The sequence below is a fragment of the Gekko japonicus genome, unplaced genomic scaffold, assembly GCF_001447785.1.
Source record: "Gekko japonicus isolate JY-2015 unplaced genomic scaffold, Gekko_japonicus_V1.1 scaffold109, whole genome shotgun sequence".
NCBI lineage: Eukaryota > Metazoa > Chordata > Lepidosauria > Squamata > Gekkonidae > Gekko > Gekko japonicus.
The window spans coordinates 438,113-464,666 of NW_015164185.1; the positions used below are offsets into that span (position 1 = coordinate 438,113).

General features: G+C 42.5%; 1 protein-coding gene across 1 annotated transcript in view; it reads left to right on the forward strand.

Moving 5' to 3' along the window:
• GPM6A (glycoprotein M6A) overlaps positions 1–26,554 on the forward strand; it is a 186,143-nt gene that overhangs the window by 132,230 nt on the left and 27,359 nt on the right. Inside the window, exons 2-3 of the mRNA XM_015408137.1 lie at positions 8,025–8,217; positions 16,885–17,041. Of these exons, the coding sequence (XP_015263623.1) occupies positions 8,025–8,217; positions 16,885–17,041 (350 nt within the window). The remainder of the gene's footprint in view (positions 1–8,024; positions 8,218–16,884; positions 17,042–26,554) is intronic.

Below are 26,554 nucleotides of genomic sequence, written 5' to 3' on the forward strand. Positions count from 1 at the left end.
GCCTCGTCTCCAACCTCTCGGCTGAGAGCGAGACTCCCCCCTCGAGCGCCCTAAAGCGCCCCGGATCCGAGCTCCTCACATCCTGAGGGGCTCGTTCGGGTCTCCGCTCGCGCGGATTCCCTCCTCCACCGCGGGCGGGCGAGACGCCCCTCGGGAGCGACCCAAGGATGCGTCTGCCTTTCGCGGGAGCCAGACCGGAAGCCAATACACTTCTTATATGAGTACACTGCTTAAATAAAGATGAGTCTTTCTTAGTAGTGGGTAAATGAACAATCTATATTTTTCATTAATGTATTACATATAATACACACATATAACCCTCTCAAACCCCATATGATGTACTAAATTTTATTTGCAAGCCATGTTTCCAACAACAATATGCATCTCAGATTTTAAAAACCCAGCAAAGAAGAGTTTGCTAATACATTTTGTTTTAATAATTCAGCGTATTTAGTGACAAAGGCAAGTGTGTTGAGTGTGAGTGAATGAGATCCCCCCTCTCTCTGTGTGTGTGTGTGTTTGCATGCACATGCATGCCCATATGCCAGAGACTATGACATATGGTCATAAAGGGTTTGGGCTTCAGATGTAGTAGTGCTGCCACCTAATCTGAGAACTCAGCCTAGCCATTTGCTTTGTTTGCAGGCTGGTTGCCTGTTAAACAAGGGGCAGCAGCATTTCCTAGCCTTTGCCCCTCCAGTTTTTGGTATGTGTGTTTGTTTTTTAATGGAGAGGAAATATACAGTGCCACGGTGATCAGAGTTAGATCGTTTGAAGTCCATTGAAGCACAGATAGATCCGGTAAAATCAACTGGAAGGATTTTTAGCTGAAAAATGGAACAAAAGGAAGCCTTGGTGCCTTTACTGTGTAAAAAGGGGGAGGAGAAATCTACTTAGATGTAAGGGTGTATGCTGGAAAAAATAATTTCAATTGCATATCATAATTTAAGAAAGAGAAGGTGTATCACTTTTAAGAATTCTCAGATGCATTGTTGTTATATCGTGAAGACTCAGCAGGCTCCATTTCCATTAGGACTGGATGTCTGTCCTTTATTTTCTGTGACAGATTTTCCTGAGTAGATTCTTTTTTTTACCAAATGCTATCAAAGTATCAGGGAACCTAGCCCAAGACTCTCCAAGTTTCAAGTGAACAGTACAAAGAGGCCCAATTGTACAGCCCTTTGAATACAGTTCCATGGCCGCTCTCTCTGCATAGAGAGAGCAAAATGTGTAAAATTGGCTGCTGGTTTTCTGGAGCAGTTTTAAAAAAAATAAAATTTAAGAATTGTGAGTAAGCAGTCCTTTGAGGAGTGTCAGTCTAGAGAGGTGCCCATCTGCCCTGCCAATCACATTGTAGAGAAACAGGAGCATTTTTAAAGCTCTTATCTCTTTGCAATAGGTTCGTTGGGAGCCTACCTGTTCAAACCCAAGCAATAAAAATTATGTTACCCAGAATCACTAATTTACAAAAACAGATGGACAACAGATAACTCTGAGGGCAGTTGGAAAAGCCAACAAACCAAGAAAAATGAACCCTGATTAAAAAACCAAACTCCTCAGAAGGACAGAAAAGGAAAGTAAAAGATCAAACCAAATATTAAACCACACAGAACCTAAAACAACAACATAACTTCTCCCAACTCCCCACCCCCCTCCAGCGACCAAATGTTGCCCCTCTCTTTACTAACCCTTTCCAGGAGAAAATAACAGAGGAAAGTAATAAATCAGACCATTCTGTCAAGGAGCTCTATCCTGACAGGATCCAGCTAGATGGGGGCTAACATAATCCAGGCAAGGCATCTCTTTCAGGACACAAGGAGCAGTGAGTGCATAACGCATGTGGCAGCAAATGGCCAACTTAATGGTAGGCTGCAGTTTAAAATTTCCCTTCTCTCCAAGAAAGACTCTGTGATTGGCCAAGGCAACTTTCACCTGATTTATTGCAGGGCTAAGATTGGCTGGGAGAAATTCTGCTTCCTGGGAAATGGGGAAGAACATTTTTAAAAAATGAACAGGCATGCTCCCTTAATTTGTGATGTTAAGAGATCTGGGAGTTCTTCTGGTAATCTGTTGACTGTCTCGGATATAGCCTACCTGATCTGATGCCAGGTAAGTCGATCAATTTTTAGGGTCAGCAGTATCTGACTAAATGCACCTATTTAGATGTATCATGGAGATTCAAGCACTTGGAGCATGTGAGATGAAACATTATATTTTCATCATTTAAGAGCATCTAAATATAAATACTGAAAAAAGACAATTCAGTGATTCATCTCAATGTAATCATAATATGTATCTGAACCCAAGATATGCACATGTTGCCAATAAATGTTGCATGTAATAAAGCTATCAACGTTTTTTCCCATTGATTTTTGCAGGATATGAGACAAAACTCAAAGTTCAGATTTTATTTCTCATACATCTTCATAATGGTGACAGATGCCTATAAATAAGCAAACTCTATTAAGAAACAACCCATTCCATTTATCAGAATGCCATTTAACAACTGAGACCAGAGATAAGACAAAAAGCCTCATTCTTGGCCTGATGTCTTCACTGAAACAGATTTGATTTTGATGTGTGGATTACTAATTTGTTTTTGGCATTTAATTAGTAGAACTCAACTCAGATCATTAGAGCACTGAAATATCTCTGAGAAGTAACCTACAACCCAGTGAGAGTTTTTCAGCCCAGAACCCAGCCTGGATGTATTGATTGTTCGATTGCCTTCATGATTGAGACTACAGAGCACATGTTTTTCATATGCCATATTATAAAGTGGTGCATAACGAGATCATCACTCCACTGATTGAAAAAAAATTGGGCCTTTCTGAAAAAACTTGACTCAAGTTTCTTCTATCGGCTGGAAATCCCAAGATTACCGACCAGGTAGCCAGTTTCTGCATGGCAATACTCAGGTTACAGACATTTTATGGTAGTGAGATATTAGGTAGTTATGGTAGTTAGACATTAGATTAAATTTTAAACTGCTTTTCAATGTTTTTTATGTATTTTAACATTTTGGCATCTTATAAATGTGTGTTTCCTTTTAGTATGGCTGGTCTAAGAACCGTAACAATAAACTGAACTGAACAACTGTTTTCAGGGAGACACAAAAATCCTCAGGGAGACAGAGAAGTAGTAAAAAGGTGTCATTTATTTCGTTTGCTGCAGTATTGTTTTGGAGAACAAAAAGAAACACTCTTCTTTCATATGTCCACTGTGTTGTAATTTTTACATTGAAAGGAACATTCCAAGTGTTTGTTTAATTCGATTTGTATCCCGCCCTCCCTGCCAAGGCAGGCTCAGGGGTGGCTTACAAAAAAAATATTAAAACACAGATGCAGTAACACAGTGCAACATCATAAAACTCAGAAACATGACAGGACACAAATACAGATAGTGCTGGTGGTGGTAACATCTCAATAGGCCACGTTAAGGTGGTAACAAAGGCATGGGCAAATTGGTGTCCAGAATATCACAGGCTGTTGATGTTAATGTTGACATAGAGGGCCTTAACCGTAGTAGCAGCTCCTCATCAAAGGCCTGGTGGAAGAGCTCCATTTTACAGGCCCTGCAGAACTGTAAAACGTCCTGCAGGGCCCTGATGTCTTCCGGGAGCTCATTCCACCAATGTGGAGCTGCCACTGAGAAGGTCCTGGCCCTGGTAGAGGCCAATCTGGCATCTTTCGGTCCAGGGAGCGCCAAATGGTTTTGAGACCCTGACCTCAGTGCTCTCTGGGGAACATGTGTGAAAGGTGGTCCCTCAGGTAGGCAGGCCCCAGACCATATAGGATTTTAAAGGTCAAAACCAGCACCTTGAAGCGAATCTGATATGCTATTGACAGCCAGTGCAATGACTTCAGCACAGGCTGGATGTGCTCTCGCATAGGGAGACCCATCAGCAGCCTGGTTGCCGCATTGTGCACCAGCTGCAGCTTCCAGATTTGGGACAAGGGCAGCCCCATGTAGAGAGTCCAGTCTTGAGGTGACCATTGCATGGATCACTGTTGCCAGATCATTGTGTTTGAGAAAGGGAACCGACTGCTGAATCAGCCAAAAATACTAAAAGGCTGCCTTGGCAGTGGCTGCTACCTGGGCCTCCATTGTTAAGGAGGCATCCAGGAGCACTCCCAAGCTCCTGACCCTTGGCACTGGCACCAGCGGTGCCCCATTGAAGGCCAGTAGTGGGATCCCTATTGCCGGTCCGCTCTGACTCTGGCACAGGACCTCTGTCTTCGTCAGATTCAATTTCAGTCAGCTCAGTTTAAGCCAACCAACCACATACTATAGTGCTCAGTCCAGATCTTTCAGGGTAAAGTTGGACTGACTGCCCAACAATAGATAGAGCTGGGTGTCATCTGCATATTGGTGACACCCTAGCCCATGCCTCCGGGCAATCTGGGCAAGGGGGCACATATAGATATTAAATAACATTGGGGCACTGCCCCTTGGGGCACTCTTCAGATCAGTGGGTGCCTTTGGGACAGCTGATCCCCAAGAGCCACCCTTTGTCCCCGACCTTGGATAAAGGAGATGAGCCATTGCCAGACAAGCCCCTGAACCCCAGTGTCGGCGAGGCAGTGGATCAGTAGCTGATGGTCGACCGTCTGGAAAAAAATATGCCTTTTTTTTGCATATAAATGCTGGAAAAATAAAGCAGTGTAAAATAAATGAATGAAATGGGGATCCAGAGGTTTATAGTTTGTGTACTTCCTCTGAAATAATTCAGGGACATAAACCGACATACACGTATAAAAACTTGAGTTAGATTAGTTGGACATCTGAATCTGATAAAATTAAAAAGCATGGAGGCATCGTGCCTTCTTATATGTGTTCTAAAATAACAGTAATTGACTGTAGTCCAATAATAAATTGTTTGCTTAAAATGATTGATTTCAATGGGATTAAGTGCGCTTTGCTGTGTTTTGGATTGTGACCATCTTTTCTACGTGACATTCCCTTTTTCTAGTGTTGGGAGTAATGCAGTTTCCATTTGGCTTAAGATTGGTTTAGGCTTGATTGGTTTAGGCTTGATTTTGATGTCTATCCTGCAGCTGGTGGATGCTGAATACAAGTGACTGCAGTAGACTGACAACTGTTCTTATCAGTATAGGCCGAGTTCAGACTGGCAGTTTGTCAAACTAACACAGAAAATAGATTGGAAGAAATGTACAGAAGCAAAAAAATGGCATTTTCATACATGCTTAGTTTGTTACAGCTAGATTATGTGATACAGAACAGCTTTAGGAGAGCTGAAACAACATCAGTTCCACCTCATCAGTCTGGACTTAGGGTTCCTTCCAGAGTCAATTCCAGTACCTCAGAGGTAATACAGTAGATCTTACCTGAGGAATAGATGTGAGAGCTAGAGTAAAGGGCCAGGGCAGGGTGTGTAGAAGAGAGCTAAAAGCAGGATGCACAGGCAATGGACATCAGAAGTTCAAGTTGTATAGTAATTGTTCTGTTTCATAGATGGAAAGTAGTGGATTTACTCATTTATACTGCAAGATTGATGAAAGGTTGTTAGATACTAAACAATGCTGTAGAAGCATATTTCTTTTAGTTGGATCTAATATTTCTCTATGTGTATGAGTGGTTTCTAGGCATAGCATTCAGATGAGTAGAACCAGTTTAATGACCTGAGTTCTTGACATTGTAACAAATGGTTTAAGTAGCAAGAAATACACAGTGAGATCTGGAAGTATATAGTTGTCATTGTTGATGTCTACAAAGGTGCAAACAAGATTGCTAGAAATCCTCCTTCGAATGGAGTATCCTTTATTTGAGACCATTACAGAATTTGCAACCCTCCTTTTCACAGTCTGCCATTTTATTTATTTATTTATTTACTTTATTTATAGCTTTCTGACGGAGACTCAAGGCTGATTACATGGTGTGGCGTCCTGCTTATTGGGGAGACTGTTTCTCCTTTAAACACTTTCTGTGTACATGAACTTGGTAGATTTCTGCTGCCACCAGGAATTCAAAATTAAAAATCTCTCTCTTTTTGTAGAATGACCTAGGGTCTGGGCACTTTTTCAGTGTGGTTTTGATGTTCATTCAAAATGATTGCATTCAAATTGTAGAAATATATATATCAGTTCAGTAAATACAGAACCCCCTGGGCTCATTAAACACATCACTGGACATACTGTAGTTGCAATAAAGTAGGAAATGCTGGATTTACTTGTCTGTTGGAGATGGTGGAAGATGTTTGTTTGTTTGTTTGTTTTAAAAAATGGCGAAGTATGTGAAGGAGCAGAAACTGAAGATGAGAATAACATCTAGTAGTGAATCAGATGATGAAACTGCAGTCACACGAAGAAACTTCCGTCATTTTCCCTTGGTCAAAATAATTAAATTTGAGGGAAAAAAATATGCCTTTTTTTTGCATATAAATGCTGGAAAAATAAAGCAGTGTAAAATAAATGAATGAAATGGGGAAACTAACACAGAAAATAGATTGGAAGAAATGTACAGAAGCAAAAAAATGGCATTTTCATACATGCTTAGTTTGTTACAGCTAGATTATGTGATACAGAACAGCTTTAGGAGAGCTGAAACAACATCAGTTCCACCTCATCAGTCTGGGCAGTCACACTAAACATTTAAAGAAACACACACACCAAAAATGGAATTATTACACATGGCATAAGAGATTTATGAACAATGTAGTAGGACTAGGAGTACAAAAATTACAAACAGTGCAAAAAAGGATCAGACATTATATGTCAGTGATGCAGAAAGTAGAAAATAATGCAATAGCAGCAGTATATTGCACTTCCCTTCTGCCAACACTAATAGACAGCCAGTTAAGAAGAAGGTTCATTTACACTGTGAACCAATGCCATTAAGTGGTCATATAGTGCAGGTTTTGTTCCATTGTAGACTGATGAGATCATCTAGGCTTTTTCTGGTAGATATGCATTGCAGCCACATAAACTGGACTCTACTCTTCCCATGGTAATAATTGCTGTCTGTACTTTGCAGTTGTACAAAAAACAGCAAGAGACTCATATTTACCTTGGACATCAAAATATCCCCCTCCTCGCTCTCACTGTCTTCCCATGTCTCATGTTCACTATTTAATATTTTTATGTAAATCAGAAGAATCAAACTGTGTTAATAATTCACATAGGATTGGAACAAAATACATCTATTAGCCACCCATGGTCCCCATCTACGGATAGCTAAATCCATGAATTGGGGTTATGTGGAGGCTAAACAGATCTTTCTGCACACTTGGGGGACTCCCCAGTTGTGCAGAAAAATCTGAAAATTAAAGAAATACACAGGGGTTTTTAAATTCTCCTAAAAGTACAGTAGCATTCTCTGCACAAAGGCAGAGAATGCACATACCTTTGGCGGTGGTGGTGCCAGGCAGCTGCACTGGGTCCAGAGGTGGCAGTGGCTTCAAGCCTGGGGCTCCATGCTGGACTCAATGGTAGTGGTGGTGGCTGCACAGCTCAGGGCTCCATGCTGTGCCTAGTGGTGGCAGCTGCACAGCCCAGGGTCCCGCACTGGGTCCAGCAGTGGCCATGGCTACACAGCCCACAGCTCTGCACTAGGCTCAGCAGCAGTCACACAGCCTAGGAGCCATGCTGGGCATCCTGCCACTGGCACAACCCAGGAGATGCACCAGGCATACGCCATTCCAGCCCAGGACACCTTCTGGCCATACTGCTGAAGCCTGGGAGCCATGCTAAGCATGCTGCTGCTGGCTGCACAGCTTCAGAGTCATGGCCTGGAAGTCGCTCTGGTAGTCTGCAGGCCTGGTAGGAAAGTGGAGGGTGTGTGTGAGGGAATCCCCCCCCTGAGTATTGTGGGCCTTCATGTGTATTTTACATTCCAGATGTTTTTTCCAGGCTCAGAACCCTGTTCATACTAAAGAGAGATCCTGCAGACTCATGTTTGCAAAAAGTGCATATGCAGTATCCATGACTACAAAAAACATGGATTAGCTTTGGGATAGTGGAAAATGTAAATGTGTTCAAATTATCTTATTTTCTGTATTTGTCCAGGGTGCTTTGAGTGCTGCATCAAGTGCTTGGGGGGCATTCCCTATGCCTCATTGATCGCCACCATCCTGCTGTATGCTGGAGTTGCACTCTTCTGTGGCTGTGGTCATGAAGCACTCTCGGGAACTGTCAACATTCTTCAAACCTATTTTGATATGGCAAGAGCTGCTGGGGACACTATTGATGTTTTTACCATGTAAGTCCCTGCTTAACCTTTTGTAACTTTGCTTCTGTATTGCTGCTACTGAAGAAGCTAAAAATACCAATCCCTCCCCTGTCCCAATATATCTGGCAGAGTGAATATAAAAGGTTATTCAAAATTTGTCTGAATCCATTTGATAATAGTTCAATATGCCATCATTCTCTGCACAAAGGCACATACCTTTGGCGGTGGTGGTGCCAGGCAGCTGCACTGGGTCCAGAGGCAGCAGTGGCTTCAAGCCTGGGACTCCATGCTGGACTCAGTGGTAGTGGTGGCGGCTGCACAGCTCAGGGCTCCATGCTGCGCCTAGTGGTGGCAGCTGCACAGCCCAGGTTCCCGTACTGGGTCCAGCAGTGGCCATGGCTACACAGCCCACAGCTCTGCACTAGGCTCAGCAGCAGTCACACAGCCTAGGAGCCATGCTGGGCATCCTGCCACTGGCACAACCCAGGAGATGCACCAGGCATACGCCATTCCAGCCCAGGACACCTTCTGGCCATACTGCTGAAGCCTGGGAGCCATGCTAAGCATGCTGCTGCTGGCTGCACAGCTTCAGAGTCATGGCCTGGAAGTCGCTCTGGTAGTCTGCAGGCCTGGTAGGAAAGTGGAGGGTGTGTGTGAGGGAATCCCCCCCCATGAGTATTGTGGGCCTACACTTGTATTTTACCTTCCAGATATTTTTTCCAGGCTCAGAACCCTGTTCATACTAAAGAGAGATCCTGCAGACTCATGTTTGCAAAAAGTGCATATGCAGTATCCATGACTACAAAAAACATGGATTAGCTTTGGGATAGTGGAAAATGTAAATGTGTTCAAATTATCTTCTTTTCTGTATTTGTCCAGGGTGCTTTGAGTGCTGCATCAAGTGCTTGGGGGGCATTCCCTATGCCTCATTGATCGCCACCATCCTGCTGTATGCTGGAGTTGCACTCTTCTGTGGCTGTGGTCATGAAGCACTCTCGGGAACTGTCAACATTCTTCAAACCTATTTTGATATGGCAAGAGCTGCTGGGGACACTATTGATGTTTTTACCATGTAAGTCCCTGCTTAACCTTTTGTAACTTTGCTTCTGTATTGCTGCTACTGAAGAAGCTAAAAATACCAGTCCCTCCCCTGCCCCAATATATCTGGCTGAGTGAATATAAAAGGTTATTCAAAATTTGTCTGAATCCATTTGATAATAGTTCAATATGCCATGTTTCTTTCAGTATCAATATTTCTAGTAATTCCATAATAACTTTGCACTTATATAGAAAACTACTAATCATAGTTAGTAAAGAGGACCTCCATTATTCAGAGGAAGTAAACCTCTGAAAGCCAGTGCTAGGAGGCAATAGCAGGGGGAGGGCCTCAGCCTCTACGCTCTGTTTGTTTGGCCCTCCAGGCAGCTGGTTGGCTCTTATGTGAAGCAGGATGCTGGACTACATGGATCACTGATCTGATTCAGCTTGGATTTTCTTATGCTTTTAACTTACCATTCTGCAAAATTTAATTATAACTTTCAATTTCTTTAAAAAAATGTGTTAACTAACTGTAGATGATAAAAGACAGAGCTGCACAAATTATTAAGTTCTATTTCAATGGTTAAACAGCTTTATTGGTAAGTTCTGAGTGTGTCCCATTTTAAATCAAAATAAATCAAACTATATTTGTTATTAGGTTAGATTTGGCTTTACAAACACATACGCTTATGAACATACAAAGTTGCCATATCATCAGGTCATTCATCTGATTGGTTCAATAGTACCTATTTTGACTGGCTACAGCTTTCTGGGGTCTAGAGTAACCAACCTCCAGGTGAGACCAGGAGATCTCCTGAAATTACAACTGATCTCCAGGCTACGGAGATCAGTTTCCCTGGAGAAAATGGCTGCTGGGGGGTTGACTCCATGGCATTATAGGTGTCCTTCCCCTCTCCAAAACTTGCCTTTCCCAGGCTCCACCCTCACATCTCCTAGAATTTTCCTTCTCAGAGTTGGTAACTCTAGGTCTTAGTAAGACACAGCGAGGGGAAAACAAACCTGACCCAAAAACCGGAATCGAGAACCAAAAGGGTGAGAAGAAAATCTAATGAAGGGCCAATATTAAAAACCTTGTTAAAACTTATAATATACAAAAATACATGTATTTATTAGAAAGACAGTTAAAAACATACATAAGAGCCCAATGAAAGCCTCGTAAAAAAGTAATCCCTAAACACAAGGGCCAATACACATGACCTAGCAAGGAGCATAATAAAAATGTGAAGAATTCAAAGGTAACAATAGGGTTGCCAAGTGGCACTCACCTCCTCCGCGGGGGACTCCTGGCTGGCTCCCGGTGCGTGCGCACGCAAAGCACGCGCATGCCGCATGCACGTCACTAGCAAGTGACGTTATGACGCCGGGCATGCTGGGGGCGGGGCCACAACCATACAAGGGAAAACCATAGAGTTTTCCCTTGTATGGCTGTGGCCCCGCCCCCAGCGTGCCTGGCGTCATAGCGTCACTTCCTGGTGATGCGCACGCTGGGGCGGGGTTCCCCCCAGGGCCTGATTCCCCGGCGTCGGGGAACGGGCCTCTGGGGCGGGGGTTTCCCTGCCCCCTGGGTCGACTTGGCAGCCCTAGGTAACGATAAATGTTTTTTCTCACTCAGTCTGTCTTTTACTATATAGTTGATACCTAGCAGTTCTTTCAGTTACTAGGGAGCTAAGTATCTCTTCAAAAATAAAATGTTGAGTAGGTGCTCAGTATCCTCCTTGTTTTAGAACTCTTATATTTTTTAATGAACATTGAAAATTAGATTTAAGTGGCAGATGTAAATTTGGTGCTCTGAAGATGGTGGGTTACAATAAAAATTTTAAAAATATGTGGACAATTAATTTTAAAAAAATGAAACTAAAAATACAGATATTGAGATCACACAAATTGATCTAGTTATATTTTAAAAGCCCTTTTAAAACCATTCAGCCTTGCAGCAGTGCCAGAAATAAATCAAAGCAGGGGCCCTGCTCATCCTCAGGAAAGCCATTCCACAATGCCGATCCCACTGCAGAAAAAGCCCCAGCCTGAGCAAGGCGAAGTTGAAACTTGCCTACAGGTTGAAACCCAGAGTAGGCCTTGAATAGCTATCTGCAACTGTCATTGGGGAGTATACAGGGAGAGGCAGTGTTGTAGATAGGGGGACCCAGACCATCCAGAGCTTTAAAAGTAAAAACTAATACTTGAACTGTGCTCAGAAACAGTCAGTGCAACACTCACAAAGTAAGTGCAATATGAATATTTTTACTGGGTCCAAGGAACAGTTGAGCCATGGCATTTTGCCCCAGCTAAAGTTTCTGAGTAGTCTTCAATGGTAGACCCACATAAAGTGTGTTAGTAGTGTCTTGCCCAGGGGTCATTTCGTAGAAAAAGAGCTAGGGGGACTCATTAGCATAACTCATTAGCATATGCCACACCCCCTGACATCACCGGATGTGTGTCCTCCCCACAGCCGGCGGCGACCTCCAGCGGGCACCAGCAGGGAGCTCCAGGCCCCGCCCTCCCGCACCTCACCCAGGGGGATGGCGTCCCCCCACGTCCCCCCCCAAATGACCCCTGCCATGTATCAACAAATCCTTATCAGGTTTAATTTACAAACGAAGCCCAAAGGAGGAAAAATGGACTCTTGACCTCTTCACTGATTTGCTTCTCTAGTGAAAGAGATGGATCCAACCATACTGCAAAATTCCTCACTGAGTGCAACAAAGCTAACTGGACTTGGTCAAAAGTTGAGAGGATCACACTCTGGAAGAACACTATGCTCAGGAAATAAGAACTTCCTGGTGGTCCCTGGCCCAAGAGAAGTCTGGCTGTCCTCAACCAGGGCCAGGGCTTTTTCAGCCCTGACCCTCGCCTAGTGGAACACCAGAAGACATTCATGCCATTTGGGAGTTGTTACCTTTCTGCAGGGCATGCAAAGCAGAGATGTTCCACCAGGCCTTCAGTTGAGAACAGCAACAGGGTGTCATTTGGCACTCTTACATAAGTCCCCATCCCCGTAACCCCTCCCCCTAGGGAGGCTGGGGAGTTGGAATTCTTTCCGCCATCTCATATAGGCTGTTTTCCACTATCTCATAGATGCTGTTTTATGTATTGGTATTTATTAGGCTATTTTAATTTAGTTTTAAACTGAGATTTGTATATTTATTCTGTTGTAAGCTGCCCTAAACCCTAAGGAACGGCGGTCTAGTAAATCTAATTTAATAACTAACTAACTAAATATTCTTGTTGGGGTTAAGCTTTGGCTTGTTTTCAGCGTCTTGACCATGGCTGAAACTGAGAGGAACAGGAACATCAGATACTTTGTCAGAATGCGGGTATTTGCTTACCCAACTTGAATGCTCCTTCATGCAAAATAATCCCAACAAAACTCAAGTCTGTATGGAGAAAATCAGAATCAGATGAAGAAGGCGGCTAAACTTCTTCCAGACATGCTACTTTTCTGTATGAGTGTGCTTGTTGATGGTAATAGTATGGCATTCAGGCATGTGAACCCTCACTTGCAGTATGAAATGCAACAGGCCAGACAGATTTATCGTTTCAGAGAAAAGTAGGTCTTAGTTTAGTAATTCTATTGTTTTAATACTGGTAATCTCTTTCTTTCATTTCACTGCATAGAATCTGGAGATGTATAGCAAATCAGTGTTGCTACTGTTTCCTGTTAGCAAATAGTATGTTATAAAAGTGGAAGAGTCTGGTTATATTTTTGAAATTTGAAACATTTCTTCACTTGTTTAGAATATAGTACATTCTCTAGCAATGTAATGCAGGTTACATGGAAAACTTTCTAATTTCATGCTGTCTGATTTCTAATTTTTAACACCCATGACTGGAAAGTACAACAGTTAAGTCATTCCACATAATAGCTTGAGGATTCCTTCAGCCTTTAATCCTTCAGGATATAATAAAACCAGAAATGGCTCAGTAGTAATGCCGGGGGGGGGGTTAGTTCAAACACTGTGCAAAACCATGGTTTACTTTAACTTTGGTTAGTATGATTGAACATAGGCCACTATGGTTAATTAGGTCCAGCTGAATCCTGGTTTAATTCTGTGTTGTACTCTGGCAATACCATCCCAGACAACAAGAGAAGGACGTGAAACCAGCAACTGTTGACACAAACCTAGATTTGAGGATCTGAGGAAGTGTGTGTACACCGAAAAGCTCATACCTTGAATAAAACCTTGTTGGTCTTAAAGGTGCCACGGGACTCAAAAGTTGTTCTAGATTTGAGTGATTGTCTGTTAGCTGAATCTTGATGTCACAAACTAACTATAGTTGAAATCATGGTTATGAATTATGTCTGAATCAAACAACTGTGTCTTTGATCAGTTTCATTAAATGTATTCTACACAATGTAAAAGATGTAGACAACAGTTTTTAAATGTTCAGCAAGCTGGTAAATTTGAGATACCATTCCTATTATTTCTATTGTCTTAATGTACTAAAACAACTTCATATTCTACAGGGCACAAACAATGATGAACTGAATTGGAAAATCTCATAAAAGACTGCAGACCATTTGTTCCAGTCCTGTAGAATAGCAGATTAAAATAACTGGACATTGTTTAATTATACAGGGGCCTTGCAGAGACAATAAACCATTTTCTTATTGTCAAAGTAAATAGTCTGAAAGGTGTACTTCAGTTAGCATGCTAGGAACCAAATGCTTTTTAAAAGGAATTCCCACTGGGAGAAAGTAAACTCAAAAGGGCACTTCTGGACCATTTGAAGAAACACTTTTAACCTTTCATTAAGGATAATAATAGTAATTGACATTATTGACTCCAAGCAGCAGCTCAGAACATCAATAGCATTTTCAGAATTAGTTGGAAAAGAAAGGTGGAGCTGGGGATCATCCACATATTGGTGACACTGCAGCTCAAACCTCCCAATGACCTCTCCCAGTATAGGTATTACATGGTATGGAGGATTAAGATGGAACCTGTGGAACCCCACAGGCCAACAGCCATGGGGCAGAGCAGGAATCCCCCAGCAACACCTTCTGAGACTGACCCTCCATATAAAACTCCAACCACCGAAACAACAGTGCTTCTTAGTCCCAGTGCTGAGAGGTAGCTCAGTAGGATACTATGGTTGGTAGTACTAAAGGGTACTGAGAAATCCAGGAGAACTAACAGGGTCACATTCCTCCTATTTATTTCTATTATTGGCCCTCCTCTCTAATTGTGGTACTGTGTATATTTCTTTGTTTATATTTTCTTATTGAATTGTTTACTTTAGATATACTTTATTTTTAATTCTGTTTTAATGTTTAAATGCTTTGATATTCACCTTCTATTTAGGGTTGTCAGGTCTCACCTTTGCTGTCGCGGGGGTTTCCTGGCACCTTGCTGGGACTCTTCTGACGTGTGCGCAAAGACATCACCAATAGTGACATCATCACACTAGGGCTGTTGTGTGGCAACACTTTAATGTCCAGGGCAAAAATTCTATGGTAACTGTAGAGTTTCCCCTGAAGGCTAGAATGTCGCTGTGCAATGGCCGCAATGTGATTATGTCACTACTAGTGATGTCATTGCATTGCCAGCATTCCCATGGGATGCTGCTATGTGGGGGTGGAGCTTTCCCCACTGGCCAGCTGGCCGACAGTGGATTGGGGCCCCCGAAATTGGGGGATCCCCTGGCCCTACCAAGGGGATGGCAACCATACTCCTATTTGGGTGGGAAGATGGCATAGAAATGTTTTAAATAAATAAATAAATCCTCCCTTCTTGCCTACATGGTCCTTATTTCAATCTTGATTGTATATGCACACCATTTACCTTTTCAGGGAAATATCAATAGAGACCTTCAAACAAACACTTCTTATGCTTAATTTGATAGCTGAGTAGCTAATTATAAGAATGTAAATGCCATAAGGTAGCATTCCACAAACAAAAAACAAACAAACAAAAGGAGCATTAACATCAGTCTTGCTAACAGCCCATCCCAGTTTTGGGTAGGGCTGTAACTCAGTAGTCTTCTTAGCATTTAGAAGGTCCAAGGTTCAATCCCTGGCATATCCACCAAAAATGAATCAGGAAGAATGTGAGGTGAAAGATCTCTCTGCTATCCTGGAGAGCTACTTTCAGTCAAAGCAGACAATACTGACCTTGATAGCTCACATTTCTGCTTCAGTGAGGCAGCTTCTTGTGTGCGTGTTTGTTTGTTCTATTGATATGCAGCCGGTTCATAATTCACTGTTATGAACACCTTAATCCTTAAAGAGAATTGTGCCTGTGGAAGCTTAGTAAACATGTGCCCTCATCATTGGAAACACACTTCTATCATGTCCACAGACTCCATTTTTTTCAGACATTACAGTATTCATCTAGGATGGGGGGAGAAGCAGCACATAGTGAACGTGCTGCAAATACTGTGTGGCATTGGCTTTGAGTTCTGTGTTGTACGTGCCAGTTTGTGTGCTTGGCTCATGCAGGAAGGTTTGTACTTTTGAAAAATTCACTGCATTCTGTGTTGACAGGCAAGCTAAGCAAGTGACAGGGCAATCAACCAAGCCTCTTTGCCATGCTGCCGTCTTGAATTAAGGATTCACTCATCCCCCAAAAATGTATGCTGAAGTCAGCCCTGAATCCCTGGGGAAGTTCTGGGTTGTGAAGAAGTTTCATTTACTGAAACAGTCTTCCAAAATATGGGTTGGATCCTGCACTGTCTTTCTGTTGGCCCAAATAATCAATTAAGGATGAGGAACATGAGTCTTGCCTACGGGATTCGTTCATATTGAAAATACGGTTTCTTGTCCACCCCACCTCCACAGACATATACGAATATAGCCACACTGAAAGTGACAGAATGTGTTAACTGGATGAACTCATTGCAAGAGTGTTTCCCACTGATCTACCCAAATATTTCAGCAATTGATGGTTTGTGTTGTATTTTGCTAAAATTAGTGTTGCACTAATTTTGTTCAGAGTGCTGGTTCTTTCCTGTATGGCCCTAAATGGTTTGAGGCCTGGATGCTTGAAGAACCACCTCCTCCCATATTGTCCAGATCACATGTGTTTTTCAAGCCCTGCTCTCTGTGCCCCACCTGCAGGTAGGATGGTTGGGCTTTTTTCAGTGGTGTCATCTTGCCTTTGAACACCCTCTCCTTTCATGCTCACTTGGGGTCTACTTTCCTTTAAGGGCTGAGCCAAAACCCAGGCTTTGAACTAAGAGGATCCATCTTTATATATGTTTTATTGCCTACTCCTATCCTGAGGACTGTTTTATCTGTATCATTTTAAATGCTCCTTTTTGTGGGATTTTATTTCCCATTGCTTTTATTGGCAGTTTTTCCAGTTATTGACGTCTGCTTTTGTTGATCTGTTTTTATTGATAAGATTTGTTTGTATTGTTTTTACTTTTTCTTTGGTTTTGTTTTATTGTGATCTGCCTTGAACAAGCAGCATTAATTTTTCTAAATAAATAAAAATGTGGTTGTGGGGGATGTGTGGCATTTGGGTTGTACAGAGCCCTGTAACATCTGATAAACAGAGTATGCTTTGGATGACTTTCAGGGAAAAGCATCTTTGTTTCTTGTGCATGCATTTCATTGGCTGTATGGTTTATAATCCTGAGTTCAGAATCAACATTAATACCTTGGTAATTTGAAAACCTTTCACTCTTCTTACTCAGGATTGACATCTTCAAGTATGTGATCTATGGAGTAGCAGCTGCCTTCTTTGTCTACGGCATTTTGCTGATGGTAGAGGGGTTCTTTACAACTGGAGCCATCAAGGATCTCTATGGGGACTTCAAAATCACCACCTGCGGCAGATGTGTCAGTGCCTGGGTATGTCAATATGACAGTGTTGAGTACTTTTACTAATTTCAGCTGGTTCAGAGTGATTTAATTGATTCATACTAAATTGTATCTCTGGGGAATGTATGCCCTTTTCTTAAATATATGGATTTCACAGATATACCATAAAGGTTTTGTATATGTATGGACCAGGAAGGTGATCAACATCCCTTTCAGACAACGGCCAACTCCTCATTCATCTCTTTTTAAATCAGAGTTGAGTTGTTACTTAAGACCACATTGCTTTCATAAAGCAATTACTTATATGCGTACCAAGACCACAGGGACTCAGGCATGTGCTGCTAAAAACAAAGTGCCGGTATATCCTTCCATTTGCCTGTTTCAGTGGAATTGCCTTTGAAACTTTTACAATGTATGCACTTCGACTGTGGTGTTCGAAGAGATACACATTCACATCTGCTGTTACAGGCACTCACACAACAGTCTGAAACAAGGACATAAGGCAAGAAGAAAATATGTCCAAACTGCATAGGCGAGCCACCCTCACTCCTGCTGTTTTAAAAAAACAAAGGGGTTCTTGTTTATTTCTTCTTGGCCATTTAAAATAAACCTGCTTCACAGATGAGTCCAGTGACACCTTGAAGACCAACAAAGTTTTATTCTGGGTATATGCTTTTGTCTGCATGCACAATTCTTATTCATTGTGGATGCACACGAAAGCTTATACCCCGAATAAAATATTGCTGGTCTTAAAGGTGCCACTGGACTCAAACTTCATTCAGCTTCTTCAGACCAACACGGCTACCCACCTGAATCTAGTTCACAGGTGTTAGTTTGTGTATCTGAGAATATTAAACTTCTACAGATAGGGGGAATACAGTCAGCTGGCAATTTTTAGGCTCCACTGGCTAAAGGAAGCCATGATGAAGGTATAGTTGTTTCAGAAAACTTTTTCTTGAAATATCTGATAAAATCATAAACTTCCGGATTCATTGGTTTGAGTGTGGACATGCATCCTTTTGTGTATTAAAATACATGTAATTAGAGAAAGGCAATAATCCCTCAGTCCACTAACATGATGCTTACATTTGTAAGGGGGAAAAAAGTGGATATAATCACTGGTAGTTGTTTATTATTATTATTGTTATTTAAATTTCTATCCCACCCTCCCCACAGGGTGGGCTTAGGGCAGCTCACATTCAGTGGCACCATGTGCCGGGTCATATAAAACATATAAATACATAAAAATAGGATTAAAAAATCACATATTATACAGTTAAAGTTAAAGTGCTTGCGATGATGGTCAATCCTTCAGTCAGTTAAAGATGGCAGGCTATAAGATGTAAGGCTAAGTCCCAATTCAGCAGTATCCGGTTTCACATGATGCTGTATCTCGATCTCCAAAAAGGGCCAGCCTATTAGCATGATGTTAATAGTAATACTAGTTGGTGATGGTCGTTGGTAGCAGTGGGCGGCTCCTAATTGAAAGCCTGGTGGAAGAGCTCCATCTTGCAGGCCCTGCGGAACTGTCCCAGCCCATTTCTTCATCCTCCTCCACATTTCCGAGCCCAGTCAGGTGCAGAGATTTTTTTTGGGGGGGGGTTCTAATGCAAGGAAGTTTACTCTCCAATGTAGTCATTTCCTCCAGGGTGATGCTCTGTATTCTTGGTGCTTGGGGGGCAACACTGGGAGGGCTTCTGGAGTTCTGGTCCTGCTGGTGGACCTCCTGATGGCACTTGGGTTTGGGCCACTGTGTGACACAGAGTGTTGGACTGGATGGGCCACTGGCCTGACCCAACATGACTTCTCTTATATTCTAACTCAGTGTGCTGCAGCATTGAAAAAAAGTCAAACTCTTAAGGTAGGGATGATTAGGAAAGGGATTGAGAATGAAACATCTGAGACTGTAATGCCCCTGTACAGATCTATGGGGTGGATCTGTTGTATGGAACAGTGGTCATGGAGGGTGTGGAGGGGGAGGTATTTGAGTATTTCTTGCATCATCATCATCATCATCATCATCATCCTCCTCCTCCTCATCATCATCCATTCGATTTATAGACCGCTCTGACCCCGAAGGGTCTCTGAGTGGTTTACATGCAGGTTCCAAATATCACTATTCCCTAACTAAGGCCACATAGTATACAAGTGGTGGGGCTGCCTACCGGCACCCAGGTGGCAGGGCTTGCTGTTCTCTGGCTCCGGCTCCTTCCTCCAGGCGGTCTTTCGGGGTGGGCGCCCCCGTCCCTGGTGTCCACGAGCAGGTCCTCCAGCTTGGTGGTTTCTTTCCGACGGGCCCACCCTGGCGCGTGGGGTTCATGTCGATCATGGCCCGGACAACGTCCATTTTTGGCTACGTCGCGCCTGCGCCTCCACGTCACCGCACCTTTCCACGACTCTGCCTCTGCCTCCGTCATTGTCGGGTTCCACCCCTCGATGTTACGCTTACTGGCACAAGGGATCGCCTCGCCAATCTCGCCGCTGCCGCTCCGCTGCTTTACCACTCCGCCGCCGCTGCTGCTGTTTCCGCCACACACCTCACATGGAGGAAGGTGCCCCCTGCCACCTAAGGGCAGGTACCCATTTATCTACTCGCTATGTATATTTACTGCTTTTGAACCGCTGGGTGGGCGGGATCTGGGCAAGGGGGTGCATGTAGATGTTAAACACCATCGGGGAAAGCACTGCCCCCGAGGCACCCCGCACTCAAGTAGGTGCCTCCGGGACTGCTCCTCCCCTATCGCCACCCTCTGTCCCCAACCTTGGAGAAAAGAGGCAAGCCATTGAAGAGCAGGCCCCTGTATCCCCACGTCGGCAAGGCGGTGGGTCAGCAACTGGTGGTCGACCGTATCGAACGCGGCCGACAGATCTAACAGCAACAGTGCTGCCACACCACACCCCGATCCAGGTGCCCTTGGAGGTCATCAGTAAGAGCAACCAGCGCTGTCTCCATCCTGTGTCCCGGGCGGAAGCCAGACTGGAAGGGATCTAAGACAGAAGCGTCATCCAGAAAGCTCTGTATCTGTATTGCCACCACCCTTTCGATTAATTTGCCCAAATAGAAAACAGTTTAATGAAGATGATAAAACAATTGAGGGCAGTTTATCACCTTAGTATATAAATTCAAGTATATATAGTATATAAATAAACTCAGTATATATAGTATATAAATAAACTGGGGCAAACTGGAATTAAGGTTGTTAATAAAAGGAAAGGGTGAAGGGATTAGCAGAGCTCACCTTCAAGAAATGTAGTGTGCCCGAGGGTGTCACCTTTTTCCACTGTCACTGGTCACACATTTGCTTGGAAATGGGACGCTACTTCCTGATTCTGAGTATTTTTGCTTGGATGCAGGCTTGTGGGTTAAATTCATCCCATCTTCTCACTCAATTTCATCCAGTTGTTATCCTCACTACAGCCCCCATTCCATGTAGCTATTGTCCATTCAGGTCCCATGACCCCAGCACAGCCTTTTTGATGGCGGAAGAAGACCCCATCCTCCTTTCTCAGCAGTGGAAAAGCTGTTTGGATCCAACCCTGAGTTTTGTTCTCAGATTATGAGTGGGAATTAAGTCCTGTTCATGGTTCATGGGCTATTACAAATTATGATGTTAGAAATAATGAAATGTAACATCTGTATGTCTAGCCCAAATTTCGAGGTTGTTCTATCGATGAAGTAATGAAAATTATGATGAAAATAATTGGAGTTGTCAAATCTCAATTAAGTTGTTGAAAGGTCTAACAGAGACCATACGAAGACCCTGTATTTAGGCATATAATATTAAAGTCTGTAAATTCCAAAATCTTTGTACCACTGTACTTTTAGTCAGGCAGACATCCTAACCTGCCTTTCCCCAGAACGGGAGACAATGAATGGAATGAATGTGGTGCAGTAGGTGGAGTGTTGGACTAGGACCTGGGAAACCCACGTTCAAATCCCCACTTACTGTGAAAGGTGTCCGGGGGCCAGTCACTGTCATCTCCCTCTCAGCCTAGCCTACCTCTCAGAGTTGTAGTCAGTAGTCAATATAAAATGGAGTTGTGACAAGAGCCATGATGCCACCCTGAGCTTCTCAGAGGAAGGGCAGGGTAAAAAAGGACTAAGTAAAGAAATAATTTTGAAAAGTAGCACTGCAAAAATATTTTTGTATATACCCATTAAAATGCTTCCACTGCTATGCAGCCATTTGCCAATCTTTTACAGGCAAATCAGATTCTGTTGTTTCTAGTGTTCATGGATAACTGTGCTTGAACTTTCCCAATTCATTAGCTTGGAGCACTCATTCATAGAGCATGTATTCACAGATAAGTTCCAGAAGAATTGTACTGTTATGTCTTAATACAATAAAGACATGAGTAAGCTTACGCACAGTCCTATATTACAGAGCATTACTTGGACTGTTCTAAAGAGCCTATCAGAGAAGCTTTTGCCTTCGGCAGGAACCACTTTCATTGGTTCCAAGCCCACTATTCCTACTGGTTGTTATCTGTTTGTTGGGTGTGGTTATGGCCGTTCAAATTGTATATAAGTCAGCCTTGTTCTATGTAGTTTTGTCTTGTGTTGTTATGAGCTGAATAAAATGAAATCACTTGTTCAAGAAGCTGCCTTGATCTCAGTTCATAATATGTACTTTTTAAATTTTCCAGATGCTTCATTCATTTTTTCTTATGTTTTTTTTTAAATTATGTCATTCATTAGCATACTTTTAACTCTACATTGTTTATTTATTTATTTATTATTCAAATTTATGCCCCGCCCTCCCAGCCTAGGCCTGCCCAGGGTGACTAATTCATTGTGTTTGTTCCAGAAACCATTAGCAAAATAAATACTGGATTGCTCTGTTGGTATCTGGCCATCCTCTTGTGATTATTATTTTTTAAAAATAATGGTTCTGTGTCATACTACTTTTCCAAATAATTGCTTTGCTGAGTTATTTATTAGTTTATTCACATATGTTTGCAGAAATTTATGACGATTAATAAGATTACAGTCTTTCTGTGTAAGATAGCCATAAATAGGTTACATTTATTTTCTTTTGAATGTATTCACATCAATTGAATGTGATGTTGATATATTTTAATTGGGTTTTCTGGGTGTTTTGGAGAATATTACACAACAGTTTGATGAACAAGGATCCAGATAGCTTATGTTTTTATTTTTGGGTTTTGTTTTCCTTTCAAGGGCAATGTATAATAGAAAAAATTAAGTGCAAATTATTAGGCCATATTTTATTCAGAACTTTACATTATAGGTGCATAACCATCTCTAAATTGCATTTCCTCCCTTTTTGAGATCACTCATTTTTTGGTCATCAGAAGCAAAATTCCCCCCACCCCCCAAATAGTTAACTCTCTCATCTGATCTAAATTATCAGCTTTTTGGGGAAAAGGACAATCGTACCATATTGGTTTTTTGTTTTTGTTTTTTTAAGAATCAGAAACAAGAAATTGTTCTCCTATGGGACATTTGGGTTAAATCCAAAGATGCCATTTCACCAAAGAGCCAGTTTGGTGTAGTTGTTAAGTGCGGGGACTCTAATCTGGGAGAACCGGGTTTGATTTCCCACTCCTCCACTGGCACCTGCTGATGTGACCTTGGGTCAGTCACAAACTCTGGCACAGCTGTCCTTGAAAAAGAGCAGTTTGTGTCAGAGTTCTCTCAGCCTCACCCACCTCACAGGGTGTCTGTTGTGGGAAGGGGAAGGGAAAGGAATTTGTCAGCCGCTCTGAGACTCCTTTGGGTAGTGAAGGGCGGGGTATAAATCCAATCTCCTCCTCCTCCTCCAAAGTAATGACAGTCCTTCAGCAGAATAGCACCCCTGTTGACAGAGGGGGAGAATTGGCAAAAATTGCCCTCCCATCCACATTACCCTCCGAGTTGTTCATGAATATTCCTTTACCCCCTCCCGAAGCAGAATTGGGGTGTGTGTGCAGCAGACTGCAACAGAAAGGAAAGGCAGGAAACTCACTCTGGTGGCAGTGCTTTGGAGTCTTTGAATGTATGAGTATATCTTCAAGTTACAGAGCAGCCTTCATTAGGGAGAAAGGAAAGTGTTATTTATTTATTTATTTCCATTTATTATTCACCTATCCTCACAGTTTTGGGGCTCTAGGCGATGTACAGAGTTCTAAAAGCATAAGCATAAAACCAAGTCCAACAACATACAGTGATTAAAACAAGTGATGAAAATTTTGTAGCTCCCTCCCATGTCTAGTCTGTGGGTGCTTCACACATTTCGGGGAGGGGGGGGGAGTAAGCTCTATAAGGATAGGGATCCAAGTAGGGTGCCAGCCAGTATTCCCTCTAAGCTGAGTTAGTGTGAGCTAGCTCACAGTTTTTTAGCCTCCAGCGCACACATCTTTGCCTTAGCTCAGGAAGGAGGGCTCCAGAGCAAACAAATTGATGCAGCAGCCAAATCGTTCACTCACAGCTTTAATGCCAGTAGCTCACAAAGTAGGATTTTTGCTCACAAGACTCCAAGGCTTAGAGGGAGCATTGGTGCCAGCCATGATGTTTAACCGTTGCCGTCCTCAACCAAATGCCTGGCGGAACATCTCTGCCTTGCAAGCCCTGAGGAATTGCATAAGATCCCGCAGGGCCCTGATGTTATTTGTCAGAGAGTTCTACCAGGTAAGGACAGCATTAAGGACAACATTAAGGTATGACACAGTGACACTTAATTTTCACTCCTTTTGCTTCCATTAAGCTGCAGTCATAATTAGACTTTCCTGGGAATAAGCCCCATTGGCTTGCATGGTCTGGTCCACTATTTCTTTATCATCACAATCTTATCAGTGATAATCACAGAATCATCTTGTATTGAATTTGTTTCTGGATTTTGGTGTTTCTCCTTACTGCAGCAGAACCTGATTATGTAGAATTTCATGGTACTTCTATTGCTGTTTCATTCACGTTAAAATACAGTTCTTTATATGCCCTTGTCCAGGAAGAAGGTATGTTTGTCCCATATGTCTGTAAAAATGTTGTGGGTTTCATGGGTGCTTGGTTGCAAGTGTGAATTATTAGAAAACTTCTCTATACTGCTTCTTCTTCTGCTATTGCTGCTGTGTAGAAAATGTTAAAGTATATATAAAATGTTAAAATGTGTATAAAATGTTAAAGTAGGGTCCGTGGTGGCTCAGAGGTTAAGACGCTGAGCTGCAGACCGGAAGGTCTGTAGCTCAGCAGTTCAAGACCCTAGTGCCGTGTGAGGGAGTGAGCACCCGTCTCTGGCCCCAGCTCCTGCTAACCTAGCAGTTCGAAAGCAAGAAATTGCAAGTAGATAAATAGGTACCAGTTCTATGAGAAGGTAACAGCATTCCATGCGCCTTGGTGTTTACTCATGCCTGCCACATGACTACAGAAAAGTCTTCAGGCAGCACTGGCTCTTTGGCTTGGAAAAGGAGATGAGCACCGCCTCCAGAGTCGGATTCGACTAGCTTTCGAGAAGGGGAAATCTTTACTTTTACTATAAAATGTTATGTGCTGAAGATGGTTCACGTTGTCTCCAAAGACATGTAGTATATACTTGAATGTCATCCAGTTAGTATTTCCCCTGTGCCATCCCAAGTTGTCAAATTCTGAAGGAGGTGTGGTTATGAATTAAGAACACTGACAATAATAGACCAAACATTTACCATCATTTTTCTTGATACCAGGGCTGTGAATGTGCCATGAGACTGCAAACTCGGGAAATATACAGATGTATGCATGTATGTGTATATGTATGCATTCCATGAGAGCTAGTTGGGACACCAACAGTATGGAGTTTTCTGCCTGGTTTATATTTGTCAGTTCAGGACCCATACTGCTTTGGTTTATCCCCTGAGTTTCACATGCATTTTTGTGCCTTTAGTTTTCACTTCTTTAGTTTGCACCCCGGACTTTTTGTCCTGTTCTTCGAAGACTACTTTTACCCTGATATTTTTCCAGAAGGTGATTTTGAGTCAGCTTTTTTCTCATGTGTAATGTTTCTATTGGTTTTCTTTGTCCCACATACTCCCACCCAGCTCCAGCCCACTTTTCAATTATTGGATTGTGGTGGTCAAACCATTCCCTCTCCTTACCCCACCCTGAAAATAAGTGGGCTTTTTAAAAGTATCAATATGTTGCTGGAGCATTGTAACAATAGGGTTTGTAGATTCTCTGAATTCATAACTTTCATTTTTTAAAAGTCTCACCATTTCCCTCATGCACATATGCCTTTTCCCGTTATATCTCCACAAGGGAGGAGGATAGAGACTTACTTTTTTTAATGGAAGCTGGGAATTCAGAGAATCTGCTAAGCTTGTTGTTACAACACTCTCTAGATATATTGATATTTTAGTGTTTTTTTAAAGGGGAAGTGCTGTGACACCACTGATGATGACAGCACCCTTCCTTGAAAATCCTCATTATTTAAGGCACGTGCAGAAGAAAATAAACTGACGTGAAAATGCAGGAGGAAGGTAAACGTGTAGAAGAGCCCTGCCCAAACTGTTTCCAGTGCTTGTGGATCAACTCCTAAGAAAATCAGGAGTAAGTCAAGCATGCGGAAAAGCCTGATGTTGCTATCCTGAGCAAGTTCAATTCTAATGGCTCTCAAGTTTCCCAGTTAGACAACATAGAAAGAGCCAGCCAGAGGTGCTGCCTCAGCATTGTACTGCATTTCCACAGCGCAGCACTCTAGTGGTGGCCCTGCCAGGCCCTCTAAGTCATTAGAAAGAGTCAGGCTTTCTTCATCCCCAACCCTAATGAGCTTCCTGCCTCTGTGTCACTGGGATGGAAAGGAAGAACACACAGGTAGGCAGCCACCCATGAGTTGGGGAACAAAGGCCTGTCAGCAACTAAGACCAGTGCTTCCAAATCAGTGTGAGTTCTTTCTGTATTTGTGGCTGTCTTTCTGATGCCATGTATGCATTTGGTGGTCATGCTTGATTCACTACACAGATTGTTCTCTACTTTTGCAGTTCCATTTTCTGCATTGTTTCATTCCGTGTCTGATACTTTTTTGTACTTTCTAATTTCTATAATCCTAGCCATATTGCATTTCTTTTTAGATATCTCATGTGATTTGATCACATTGTTTTGCACCATGTAACCTGCCTTGAGTCTTGATGATTGGGGGATTGTTTACAAATAAAGTAAATAAATAAATAAATAAATATATGTTGCAAATAATTTGCCAATTGTGTCAGAGAAAACTACAAGCCTGAGCAATCTCTGTGTTTAGTACAGGTAGTACTAATGGCACACATTTTTTTCCTCACAGAAGCCATATAACGGCTTTTATTAAGACCAGTCAAAATAAGAACACAATGAGCAAGTATTTGAGTTCACTTCATCAGGCTGGATGTTAAAAGGGTGAGGGGAGCTTTTAAGGCCTTTTCATCAGCATTTCAGTGGATACAGGGCACCCTTGCATGCTGGAAACAAGAAGCAAACAAATGGAAGCTATCCAGTCGAAAACATTAACAACCAATAATTGATCAGATGTCAAAATAGAAAAAGCTCTAGTCTTATTACTGGTTTAGTCTCAGGAGAAAAATGTAGGGCAAATGCAG